The sequence below is a fragment of the Triticum aestivum genome, chromosome 5D (genome assembly GCF_018294505.1).
Source record: "Triticum aestivum cultivar Chinese Spring chromosome 5D, IWGSC CS RefSeq v2.1, whole genome shotgun sequence".
NCBI classification, from domain to species: Eukaryota; Viridiplantae; Streptophyta; class Magnoliopsida; order Poales; family Poaceae; genus Triticum; species Triticum aestivum.
In genome coordinates this window covers 431897147-431910956 of record NC_057808.1, presented here as the reverse complement: position 1 = coordinate 431910956, position 13810 = coordinate 431897147, and the positions used below count along the sequence as shown (strand labels likewise).

At 46.2% G+C, this 13810-nt stretch overlaps 1 protein-coding gene across 1 annotated transcript; it reads left to right on the top strand.

Annotated features, from left to right (window-relative positions):
- The first annotated feature begins 272 nt into the window (after window positions 1–272).
- On the top strand, window positions 273–1440 carry LOC123125299 (uncharacterized). The gene is made up of 2 exons (XM_044545813.1): window positions 273–962; window positions 995–1440. Exons 1-2 carry the CDS (start codon window positions 313–315, stop codon window positions 1296–1298), a joined length of 954 nt encoding a protein of 317 aa, XP_044401748.1. The 5' UTR covers window positions 273–312; the 3' UTR covers window positions 1299–1440.
- Window positions 1441–13810: the final 12370 nt, after the last annotated feature.

Genomic DNA, 13810 nt, shown 5'->3' with positions numbered 1-13810 from the left:
CCAACGACTGAGAAAGTCGACTTACTCAAAAAATGTCAGACGACCGTCAAACTCTTTGATGTTGCAGCGACATCGCTCTCATGGTGACGGTGATGTTATTTTTTCCATAAAAGGCCTCCAGTTCTAATCCCATATCGGGGATGCTTGCTTCGGCGTGTCTTGATAAGTACCAGTCGTTGACTTCTTAGGAAATCCCTTTATTTGCGACTGAGTGTCAGTAGGCTAGTGACTCGTGCTACATGAGGCAAACCGAACACTACGCACACTTCTCCTAGCCCAAGGTTTTCCCATCGAGATCCAGGTGCCCAGGCCATGGGGGGCGGTCGCCGCTGCCGCAAGAATTCCCGGAGGGGATCCCCGCCGGCGGCCGAGATTGACGTCCTCCTGGACGATCTTCTCGAGCTGGTGTTCCTGCGCCTCCCCTCGCCTGCCAACCTCGTCCGCGCGGCGAGCACCTGCAAGCGCTGGCGCCGCGTAATCGCGGGCGACGGGGGCGGCCTCCTCCGCCGGTACGGCACTCTCCACGGTGCATCCGACGACGTTGTCGGCCACTACTGCGTGGACGACTGCGACGGGCACCCGTACCGGCGTCGGCCTAGCCTTGACCCCGTCTTTGTCCCCTCCCCCTCCTCCTCTTCGCCGTGGGCCGACACCGTCGCCGCTCGGAATCTAGCGCTCGATTTCCTCCCGCGGGGGGAATTCGGAGATTCCCGCTGGGAACTCGCCGACATCCGGGGCGGCCTCCTGCTCGTCTTCGACAGGGCAGTGGCGCCACGCCTCCTCATCTGCGATCCCCTGAGGCGATGCTACAGGGAAATCCCTCGCTCGGCGTGGTTCCACGGCTGCCACCTGCTGGGTGCTTTCCTCCTCGACGGCGAGGACGCGGACGCGGGCATCAGCATGTCAAACTTCAGGGTGAGCTGCATGCTCTATTGCTTTCGGAACCGCAACGGATCTGTGAAGTTCAGGTTTTGGAGTAGAGGTCAGAGGCTAGTGCCAGGGCCTGTGCCTTCTCGTCCGCCGCCGGCGTCTGGGCCTCCGCCGCCGGACGTAGCAGCATGTCAATCAGCCCGGACATGGAGTTGGAACCCATCCATTTTGCAGGGAGCGACGACGGGTCCGCCGACTGGACGGTCGGAGACAACATTCTTCTTTCTCTGGACAAGGACGCCGCCGAGCTTACCTGTTTTCTCGTGGTGGACGACGAGGAGTACGCCGCGCTCCGGGAGAAGCGCCACCCCACGGGGTACCCGTACCAGATGCCGTGGCCACCTACGATCCAAGCTTGCTTGTCCTAGCTGCATCCGTAGGCTGCGGATAGGCCATGGCGTCGTCCCAGGTTCTGAACTCCATAGCACCATGCATATCATATGTGTCTGTCTATAGGCATCAAGTGGCAAACAATTTCAGAAGTTCCATTGCGTTTGTTGTAATCGTATACAAATTCAGTACATTGGATGGTTTGTTGTTATTGTTTTGAACATTTATCTGTTCTTAAGAGTCATAAACTTCAAACTTGTTGTAGCTGTTTTCAACATTAGTCTCTCTCTTCTTCAGGTTACTTTCATAAAAGTGGAATTGCTTGTTTTAGAGAGGGGGTTTGCTGATGTAGTATTCGGGCTACGGGGTTTCATATTCATAACACTGAACTTAGAACAATGACGGGAGAAACACTAACGAGAGGGTGGATAAGAAGTTGGATAGTTGGTGGTATAAATTCCTTTCTTGGGTGGGGAAATCGATTCTATTGTAGTGCAGCTTAAACAATATTCCATACTATATGATGTCTCGGTTTGAAATTCCTGAAGCAGCTTTAAGAAAAATGTATTGTTTTAGAGGAAGGTACGGTGGCAAGGTTGCAAAAATTGTCTCATAGAAATCATCTGGTTAATTGACCGTCAGCGTTGCCACCCTTACCATATAGGCAGGGTGTCCTAGGGGTTTTATAGATGTAGAGGTCAGGAATGACAAACTATAACTGATGTTAAAGTCAGACCTGATCCATCACATTCAATGCATATTTCTACCTATAAACCGTGATGGTCTACCCGGCCATACAGGCCATCTGAGCGCGCGAGCAATCTGTGGCCACTCGATCTTTTTACCGTGGTTGTTTTTATCGCTGTGTCAGCTGCTCGGCCGTTCATCCATTTTCCACGCACGCGCCTGGGCTGATGCTGGATGATTGGTGGGGTCATTCTCCTGTGGGGGCAAGAGATAGTGGCTGGTTTGACGTACGTGAACTGAGAGGTGCGGGGTAGATCGTGTTGCGTGTGGTGAATAGCACCAATCCCTCTCGTCCTCGAGCCCCACGCCCCCTCCTCGCATGCTCTCCACCACCACCACCACGCCTCCTCCTCCTCGCTTCTCTGCTCCTCCGCTCTTGAAACCTAAAAGCATGGTCGCCGCCGCCTCTGTTTTCTCTCTCTTCCCCAGGACAACGCCCTCAAAATTTCCATCCTCGCTGCTGCGCGCCAGTGTTCCAGATCCAGCGCAGGTCGCTGCCATGATACGCATGAAGGAGTAGGGGAGGATAGTGGTGAAGGAGGGACCAGCGAAGCCAGAGCTTCAGGGGGTGCTCGCGTCACGACGGACTGACGGAGTGGCGCTGCTCGTGGCCGTCGCCACCGTCCCCAATGTAGGCTGCTCATATGCAGTCTCCCGTCATCTTTCTCCCCCGGTTTTTTCCTTAGTACTATGGTAATGTGATTTCAATTTCTCAATTTATGGTTTTCTAGATTCGAAGGCATAAAAGAAGAGAAAGAATCTTGTGGAAGGGTTTGATGAAGAAGAACAAGTTGAATCATCTCTCTCTCTCTCTCTCTCTCTCTCTCACACACACACACACACACACATCCATCCACATTTGTTCCTGCATTTTAGTTTTGATGTTATGGTTTCTCAATTTATGATTTTCCAGATATGAGACAGAAAAGAAAGAAAGAATCTCATGGAAGAGTTTGATGGAGAAGAACATGGTAAACCCTCTCTCTCTCTCTCTCTCTCTCTCTCTCTCTCTCTCTCTCAGCTATGTTTGTTCCTGCATTTTTGTTTTCTCAGTTTATCGTTTTCTAGATCTGAGACAAAAAAAGAAGAAAAAGAATCTCGTGGAAGAGCTTGAAGAAGAACATGTTGAATACTCTATCTCTCTCTATCTATCTATCTCTCTATCTCTCTCTTTCTCTCTCTCTCTCTCTCTCTCTCTCAGCCACGTTTGTTCGTACATTTCAGTTTTGATGTTATTTGGCATCCTACATTAATTTGCAGCGTTGTTAGTAATGCCACATACACATATACAGTTAGGGTTTATTCATTTGATTCCACTTATCAAGGGTTAGGTACTGGATGCCTTCCATTTTTTGTTGGCTGACCTCAGGCACATCTACTGCCCATTGCCTTGCCTATATTGATCTATATAAAAAAGGAAATTTCAGGCTGTCAGTGTATGTGTGCATTTCTTTTGTTACAGATTTTGCATGCCTGGCAGAGTGCAGAAAAGGCGAAATGTACCATTGATATAGCTGTGGTGCGGATATGCAGCTTGAAATGTAATTGGAATGCAAGTTAAGATCGTCTCTCCATAAGTTATTATATATGTTCTGTGAAAAAATTAATTTATTGTAGGTGAGGTACATGAATGGCGGCGGATTGAGGGAATGCAGATACGGCTTTTCTAATCTATGGATGCAATCTTGAATGTCACGGTAAAGGTATGTCGAGCAAATGTTGATTCATACCATGCATGTTATGAGGGGAGTCTTGGTGAAAAATGTAGTTCTATGAATAGCTTTCCGCCATTTGTGTAGTTTCCTTGATTGTAGTGTGAGAGCTTTAAGCAAAGTTTGTTTTACTTTACTCAACCTTCTATTCATTTCTTTTGTATGGTTCTTGAAAGCAGAGTGCCATAAATGGGTTGCGCTTGTCTATAATGTACTTAACATGTTAGTTCTATTGCCAAATGATCTAAACTAGATTTAACCACTTCTATAGCATAGAAGAATATGGTATTCACCTTCCTTGGATTTACTCAAGCGAAAGCGTTGGTACTGTCCGCCTAAAAATGCAAAAAGTATCATTTATATAGCTATTTCAAATGCAAGGGTAGGATCGTCTCCCCAAGATACTCTTTGCGTTATGCGACAAATTTGAGTGATTCTTGGTGACGTATATGAATCTTGGTGGATAAAAGAAGACAGAGCTAATGTACGCGGGGCTTCGCGAGCGTCTATCGAGGTTTTTAGTGAATAATTCCTTTAAGATGCTTTCAGATTGTTGATTGTTTTCTACCCTATATATATGCACGTAGGATTTTTTTTCTCTTTTTAGTTACCACTCTGAATAGGATACATGGTGTTCATGTTCTGTTATATTACTTTATTCTTGTGTAGTCTGGTTTTACAGATGATATGTCAGGATGTATTGTGTCTGCCATGCTTGGCGCTGTTACACATAATTGTACTTCTATTTTTGTTGTTGCTTTCTCAGTTTCTTAAGGCTGGAACACTATTGCTCTAAATTTTATAGCTGGAGGATTAAGGTAAATGTTTGGACTGAATTTCTCTTTTCTAGCATTTGTTCCATGTGAAAGAGATAGCGTATTTGATATCGTACTGAAATAATAGTAGAGGGTTCTAAAGAAAAGGCTAGCAGTACTATATTGTTTATAGGTTCTAGAAATGGTATGCTAATTTTCCATTTGCAGGTCTGCTGGTTTTTTATGTCATAAAAGACAAGAGCCCTATGCATCAGTTGTGTATCTTGCTTGCACTGTCTACATTTCCTATTTTGGTTCTAGATCTTTGACTATGAGGTGTTATCAATTGATTAGTTTTAGAAACTACAGAAATCTGAAGGTGTGGATTATATCTAATATTGTGGTGCCTCCAGCTTTGAGCTTGCAACTGAACCTTAAGACTACTTACTTTTATGGATGGCTAATCTGAAAGTCTGGAGTGAAATCTGGTAGCAGTGTTGCCCCCCTCGGCAAAAGAATTGCATTGAGGTCAGCTACCTTGAATGTCGCTTTTTTCGTTTCAGTGATGCATGACCATAGTGTGACATGAAGATTTATCTTTGATCCTTACCATACTATTGATTTGTTAAACCATCTCAAAGCATACAGACCTGGTTATTTTTAGGCACAATTTTCTTTTATTGCCTTTACATGCTCATTTAATAAATTTCCGTTTCCTTTTCAGTTGCAGTGGAGGATATATCCTCCGCCATGAATGGATGTGTTTGACCCTGTGAGATGTCCTAGGTCAATGATGAGTCAAGTGGTGGGGGTGAGGTCAGGATGAGACGGGGACACAAATGAACTTCGTTGACAAGCTCAAAGGTAAAAAAAAAAAAAAAAAAAAAAAGTGGTTTGAAGTGATTTTTCAATTTCTGTGATTTTCCTTGTTAAATGTCTGCAAATGAAAACAATATTATACTGAATGTCGAGCTTCATTTCATCTGCATTTATAGGAATGACAATCTTAAATTTTGTTTGCGTTGATGGATTCTCACTTATCAGAATATAGCCTCCAGCCTTCACACATAAAGACTGGTTTGTCACTTTGTCTGGTTGTTTTATTTTTCTCTGTTGCAGAATAGGAATGAGATATGTACATTTATTTCTCTGTGTCGTTTTCAATTCTACACTGTATTGTTTATGGAGAAATTTTCAATAGAATATGTTTGTTAATCTTCCTGATTTTCCATATTGTTTTTGGTCTATCACATGCTTATATTAAATTTCATTCATAGAAGCTCGCTGCTCTGCATAATACAACGGTTTACGACTATTGGTGTTGCAGGAGTAGGGATCATTATGATATTAGTTCTAATTTGTGTTGTCGTAGTTTCCTTTTTTTCATACTTATCCAGTAAATTACCTTTTAGTCTTGGAATGCTAAAAGGAGGACTAGCAATCTTGCATTCTGCAGTATGTTTAAGCTTTGATCAGTTCTCCACGGTTTCATGAAGACACACATTGAACGGAATACTGCTTTTTCTATATCGTGCCCGGCAGAAAACTTGTGTGATGGGCAATTGGCATCAACAATTTGAAGAGCTCAGTAGTAATTTAAATGTATGTAGTCTCCCTCTTTGCGTGTGTGTGATTATGTGTCTTTCAAGCTGCTCTATGCCCAGTCTATCGAATGGTTATATTAGCCCTGAATTTACTTTAGTTTCATTTTGTATATTTGATGCATTAAAAATAATATTACTTGGCTAATGATCCTTTCCATGGTACATGGTCATTATGATTGCAGACTTTATTATGGTCATTTTGTTTTCTCTTGCTCGGTCTGCGAGCTGATTGCAGATTTTGTATTTTGTTGGCACCTTTTAATAATATGGCTGCATGCATCTTTCGGATGCAGAGGCAGGGAGTGATCCTCCTCCTTAAAAAAAACATGGTCATTATGATTTTATTGGTGCTCCTTCCGGATTTACAATGAGAAACATTTAGCTTGGAGAGAATAATTTGCTTCATAGTCATGCGTACATTGTCAATAACCTACATAAACCACCTCTTCAGTTTGACTATTTTTTGCCCAGCTTTACACACTTTACATGCTTTTCGAATCCTTTTATTTAGGACCAAGGAAAAAATGCTAGCTATTAATTGTGTTTTTTCACTGACTTGTGCCTATCTTGCCTAAGTTCATTCCTGGGCGCGCTCAAGTGCTAGGTGTTTGTTTGCCCCCAAAAAAGACATAGCATTCTGTTGTGGCCTAGCGCCTAGGCACCCTTCACACTTTATTTCATTGATTTAAGAAGGGCTTTAAGAGGTGTGATGATGTTTCAAGCAGGTAATGCTTGGTTTGTTGAGAGCACATAAGAGGCCTATACAAGTGTACATCGCCACTGTTATTTTATTTACTAGCAATTAGAGTGTTTTTTAGAGTGCACACTTGCAAAGTTTTGAACCAAATGGATCTTAGGCTCCCGATCTCCCCCCTCCTCGAGCCGCCGCCACCCCTCTCCTGATCTCCTCCCTCCCGATCCGATCTAGGGCTTTGAGCCACCGCCGCCCCTCCCTTCGCCGCCAGCAGAGCTACGCGGGGAAAAGCCCAGGCAGGGGATGATGGCAGCGGCAGGGCCTTCCTCCGCCGCGGCTCCATGATGCGGTTGCAGTGGAGATCCGTGCGGGTCTCCTGGATGTGTGCGTCGTCCGGCATCAGCGGCGCAGTGGTGAGGGCCCCTCTGTCGTCGATGGCTCACCCATACCGGGCGGCAGTTCCGGGCGGTGGTGCGGCTCCGGTCGTACGGTTTCCCAGCGGTAGACGTTACACATGGGTGTGTTGGATGATGGAGGAAGTTGATCTGGTGGTCCAGCCGGGGATGGGCACGAATTTGCAGCGAAGTTCGGGCTCGGCCAGAACCGTCAACGGCGGCGCCCGCGAGCGTGGTTAACTCGTTGGAGGAGTTGTGGGGCAATTCGCATTCCATGTGTGCCCTGGCAAAACCCCAGATTCGAGCTTTCTAGATCAGATGATGGCAAGGTTCCTACATTGTCACCCTCATGAGGGCATCATCTTTTGGGTTGTACACCGGCTGGAGGGATAAGTGTTTTGCTCGGTGGTTGGGCGCAGGCCTCCGTATGCTTCTCCTGTGGTGACCAAGGTAGAGCGGCATGCCATCTACAGTATTGGCGACAGCGAGTCTTGGTGGCAAGGTGCAACGGGGTCTCAGCGCTGGATACTCGCGCGCAGGAGGCACACCTATTTGGCGTCATGGTAGCGTCAACGGCAGAAGGGTCTGGCGAGATCAGTGCATTGATTGCTCCTGAAGATGAGACTGGAGAAGAAGAAGGCGACAGTTCTACAACATGCGCATTCGGTGCACGTTGAGGTTCTGCTAGACCGGTTGGTGCTTCCGTCTAGCCGGCGGGCGGCTTGGTGAGGCCACCGGATTTCTTGGTGTGCGTGGCGCGCGGTCAAGGAACATCGTCAATCTTGTAGGTAGGGCGACAGTTTTTGTGAGGAAGGTGGCTTTGGGTTGATATATGTATTTATTTTGTAAGATCTTGTTGGATAATACAATAAAGATGGCTATATGCATCGCTCCATGCAGAGGCCAGGGTAATCCTCATTTTTGAAGAAAAAAAAGGAAAAAAATAATGTGCCGGGGGAAATAATAGATGCACACTTGCTCTTTTGCTATTTCTGAACGATTATCAGGCTATTGATAAGAGATTTACATATTGGTTTGCATGATTGATGGTGAAAGTATAAAAAGGACAGAAAAACCAGGGTTTACCTTTCTGCATGTGAAATATTAAGATGCATGAGTTTTGGACTGTTGTGCAAACGCTAAACAGTACAGAGAAATCCCCTTATTAACTATATAATTGGTGCTTCACTGTTTGCTGTCAATAAAACATGTATAGAAATCTTGAAGAACTTCATGGCCTGACGTATTCTCCAGTGATCTTGAAGAACATGGAGACTCCATAGAGAAATACTCTCTACGTTCATATTTGTATTATCCATTATCTCAATCTTGATATATTACATCAATGGTCAGCTACAGGCGACAATGGAGGTTTACTACTGTTTATGTTGATTGCATAGTAAATCAGATGAAGCCTGTCCTTTGCATAGTAGATCATGTATTTGTTTTTGTTCATCAAGAGTGAAATATTTACCTGTTTGCTGTTGACCTGAGTTTAGTCCTTCAGATGTGTTCCATCAATGTAGCCTCTATCTGGATAGATCAGTTGATGTTTAGCATCCTCTGAAGGCAAATATTTGAAGAAAGCATGCCCATAATATTTGTACCTAATGCTGCACAAGGTATGCTCCTAGCTGTATAACTTTTTTAGCCTCACACGGATAAGGGGAAATAAATACGAATAGAAGAGGAAAACCCAGTTTTTCTTGTGGTTGTGCCCATTTTGGCATTATTAAGTCTACCTCTGCCACTGTTATCAGCAATGAGTTTACCTACTTTATGTAGTTTGACTTCAGACAAATCTTATATGCGGTGTAAAAAGAACCGGAAAGAGTATTTCACATTCCCTTTTCTTCGGTTGTTTCTAATTTGACTGCACAAGAGTGCGAGTGCAGCTCTGAGATTTTTTTTTTTTACTAATTCTTGGTGATTTGTAGGAATGCTACTACTCTGCAATGTTCATATCTAATTCAAAAAAAACACTTGTATTGTGAGAGATTCTTGAAGTAATATCTGGTTATTGCAAAATAACAAGGAATCCTTGACAGAGCAGTAATGTTTCTTTATGATAGGTATGCATTTTCTCAAGCTATTTTCTTCTTTGGTCATGACATGCTATTAAAATCCCAATCAGGGCACCGTCACCGCATGTACTCGCACCCAGGCTACACCAACCGTCCTAAGTAAAACCATCTCCTTGGCTTCCTAATTAAGATCAATTTCTCAAGAGGAACATCTCACTCAGCCATCTGTGACCTCTTTGTCGACATATATGTGCGATTTTGTAGCCCGTGATATGTTTTGAAGAAATGCCCCTGGAGAGATCATCGTGCAGAGCATACAAACGTTTGTTTACATTTTGCTTGGTTTTTAGAACAATACTGTCGGCATATAAAAAATAGGGTACCCTGAGTCCCCTGCCAAATGGGCCAGCCCAAAGAAAAACAATCAAGTAAAATAAGAAACATATATAAAGGGTTTCTTAACGTTGCCCGGTTAAAGATGAAGGCCACACGTGTTGTACACAGATCCATTGTGTGTATTTACTTTCATATAAATGACAAACAATCCGAGCGAAGGATGTGAAGACGTCAGCCTTGGTGTCATAAGAGCATCTCCAGCCAGCCGTTCGGCCTCCCAGGACGCCAAAAAACGACGCTCGGGGCCGAACTGGCGTTTGCTTTCGGCGTGGGGGCGTTTGCGTTACCCGTCATCGCAACCCGGATCACCCCAGCGTGCCCCCAAAATCGCGCGAACTCGGCGATCTAATACGAATCTGGCACAAACACTACGATTTTCATTGAAATTTGTAAAAAAAAACAGGCAAACTACGCCTAGAACTACCCCTAGCCATGCTACGCCGCGGCCACCGCGCCGCCTTCTACATGCCGAGGAGCCTGTAGAATCGGGTGTAGTCGTCGCCACCGCCGCCCTGCGCCCTGCTGGTGCCGGCGCCGTCCCTACTGCACCCCTGCCCAGGGTCGCCAATGCGCGGGCGGTTGGACGGCCCAGGCTCGTCCTCGTCGTCACTGTCGAGGACGACGACGCCGCCCTCCTCGCGTCCACGGCGCCAGGCCTGGAGCTCCGCGTACGCCCGGCGCTGGCGGAGCACCTGCTCGCGAACGTACTCCGCCCTCGCCCACTTGAGGGCGCTCTCGTCGTCGGCGGCCATCTCCGTGTGCTCCAGCCTCACGGGGAGCAGCCCCGGCTCGGGCTTCGGCCGGACAAGGCAGAGGGAACGCGGGGAGGGGCGGCCGCCCTCGTTGATGACGAGGGTGCCGCTGCGGGTGCGGCGCCGAAGCGGCGTCTCCTCCGGCTCCAGCTTGACAGGGCGAAGCACCGGCGAGCCGGAGCCCGACGATGAGGAGGTCCCCGACTCCATTCGCCGCGGCGTCCAGGAGTTGCCACGGCAGCGAGAGAATGACAGGCGCAGCGGGTACTCGAGACGCAGCGTGTTGCCAGTCTCGATGTGGTCGAGGACGGCCTCGAGGGTGCGGCCGAGCACGCCCCACCACTCGCGCCGCTCGTCGGCGTTGAGGCGGCCGCGGGGGATGATGCCGTTGGTGGAGGCGATCTGGTCTTCGCGGCGGCACTCAAAGTACATCGTCCACAGCGTGTGGCTGTCGGTGGTGTACCTTGGCTCGTTCCGCTGCATCTCCGCATCTATAATCTATAACAATATAAAAAGACCCAAAGGGGTAGATCCAAACCATCTCGACCGTCAAATCATGTTATCTCGCAGTTCAAATCGCTCCAATGTTGAGCACCAAACACGTTTAACGCTCTAATTACCCACCACTACCATTGGTTATAAACACGTTTCGACTCAACGCTATCCCATGAAATCTGCCATATAATTAATATCCTACCATTCCCGTGAAAAAATAATTGATATCTTACCAAATACCAACGTGCAACAGATATATCTTACCTAATATAACGTGCAACTAATATCCTACCTAATATAAACGTGCATTGCATGTACATTATTACTAGTTTACAAGAAAGTGAGTGGGAGCTCTATAGCATTTCTGATATTATATGTGGATGACATATTGTTGATCAGAAATGATACTGAATTTCTGAATAGCATAAAAGGATACTTAAATAAGAATTTTTCAATGAAAGACCTCGGTGAAGCTGCTTATATATTGGGCATCAAGATCTATAGAGATGGATCAAGAAGCTTAATTGGACTTTCACAAAGCAGATACCTTGATAAAGTTTTGAAGAAGTTTAAAATGGATCAAGCAAAGAAAGGGTTTTTCCATGTGTTACAAGGTGTGAAGTTGAGTCAGACTCAATGCCCGACCACTGCAGAAGATAGAGAGAAAATGAAAATCATTCCCTATGCTTCAACCATAGGTTCTATCATGTATGCAATATTGTGTACCGGACCTGATGTGTGCCTTGCTATTAGTTTAGCAGGGAGGTACCAAAGTAATCCAGGAGTGGATCACTGGACAGCGGTCAAGAACATCCTGAAATACCTGAAAAGGACTAAGGATATGTTTCTTGTTTATGGAGGTGACAAGGAGCTCGTCGTAAACGGTTACATCGATGCAAGCTTTGACACTGATCCGGATGACTCTAAGTCACAAACCAGATACGTATTTATATTGAATGGTGGAGCTGTTAGTTGGTGCAGTTCCAAACAGAGCGTCGTGGCGGGGTCTACGTGTGAAGCGGAATACATAGCTGCTTCGGAAGCAGCAAATGAAGGAGTCTGGATGAAGGAGTTCATATCCGATCTAGGTGTCATACCTAGTGCATCGGGTCCAATGAAAATCTTTTGTGACAATACTGGTGCAATTGCCTTGGCAAAGGATCCAGATTTCACAAGAGAACCAAGCACATCAACAGACGCTTCAATTCCATCCGCGACCAAGCCAAGGAGGGAGACATAGAGATTTGCAAGATACATACGGATCTGAATGTTACAGACCCGTTGACTATGCCTCTCTCACGAGCAAAACAGGATCAGCACCAAGACTCCATGGGTGTTAGAATCATTACTATGTAATCTAGATTATTGACTCTAGTGCAAGTGGGAGACTGAATGAAATATGCCCTAGAGGCAATAATAAAGTTGTTATTTATATTTCCTTATATCATGATAAATGTTTATTATTCATGCTATGATTGTATTAACCGGAAACTTGATACATGTGTGAATACATAGACAAACATAGTGTCACTAGTATGCCTCTACTTGACTAGCTCGTTGATCAAAGATGGTTGAGTTTCCTAGCCATAGACATGAGTTGTCATTTGATTAACAGGATCACATCATTAGGAGAATGATGTGATTGACTTGACCCATTCCGTTAGCTTAGCATAATGATCGTTTACTTTTTCTGCTATTGCTTTCTTCATGACTTGTACATGTTCCTCAGACTATGAGATTATGCAACTCCCGAATACCGGAGGAACACCTTGCGTGCTATCAAACGTCACAACATAACTGGGTGATTGTGAAGATGCTCTATAGATGTCTCCGATGGTGTTTGTTGAGTTGGCATAGATTGAGATTAGGATTTGTCACTCCGTGTATCAGAGAGGTATCTCTGGGCCCTCTCGGTAATGCACATCACTATGAGCCTTGCAAGCAATGTGACTAAGGAGTTAGCCACAGGATGATGCATTACGGAACAAGTAAAGAGACTTGCCGGTAACGAGATTGAACTAGGTATGATGATACCGACGATCGAATCTCGGGCAAGTAACATACCGATGACAAAGGGAACAACGTATGTTGTTATGCGGTTTGACCGATAAAGATCTTCGTAGAATATGTAGGAGCCAATATGAGCATCCAGGTTCCGCTATTGGTTATTGACCGGAGATGTGTCTCCGTCATGTCTACATAGTTCTCGAACCCGTAGGGTCCACACGCTTAATGTTCGATGACGATTTGTATTATGAGTTATGTGATTTGATGACCGAAGATTGTTCGGAGTCCCGGCTGAGATCACAGAAATGACGAGGAGTCTCGAAATGGTCGAGACATAAAAATTGATATATTGCAAGGTTGCATTCGGACATCGGAATGGTTCCGAGTGATTCGGGCATTTATCCGGAGTATCGGGAGGTTATCGGAACCCCCCGGGGGAAGATTGGGCCTACATGGGCCATAGGGAAGAGGGGAGGCAGCCCACAAGGGGCAGCCGCGCTCCCTCCCTATAGGGAGTCCGAATTGGACTAGGGAGGGGGGCGCCCCCCTCCCCCTTTCCTTCTCCCTCTCTCTCCCTTCCCCTTTTCCCTCTTCGATGGAAGGAAGGAGGGGGTGAATCCTACTTGGACTAGGAGTCCAAGTAGGACTCCCCCCTTGGCGCGCCCCCTCTAGGGCCAGCCTCCTCCTCCTCCCCCCTTTATATACGTGGGAGGGGGGCACCCCAAAGGCACACACAAGTTTCTCTTAGCCGTGTACGGTGCCCCCCTCCACAGTTACACACCTCGGTCATATCGTCATAGTGCTTAGGCGAAGCCCTGCGCCGGTAACTTCATCATCACCGTCGCCACGTCGTCGTGCTGACGGAACTCTTCCTTGGCCTCAACTGGATCAAGAGTTCGAGGGACGTCACAGAGCTGAACGTGTGCTGATCGCGGAGGTGCCGTACGTTCGGTACTTGGATCGGTTGGA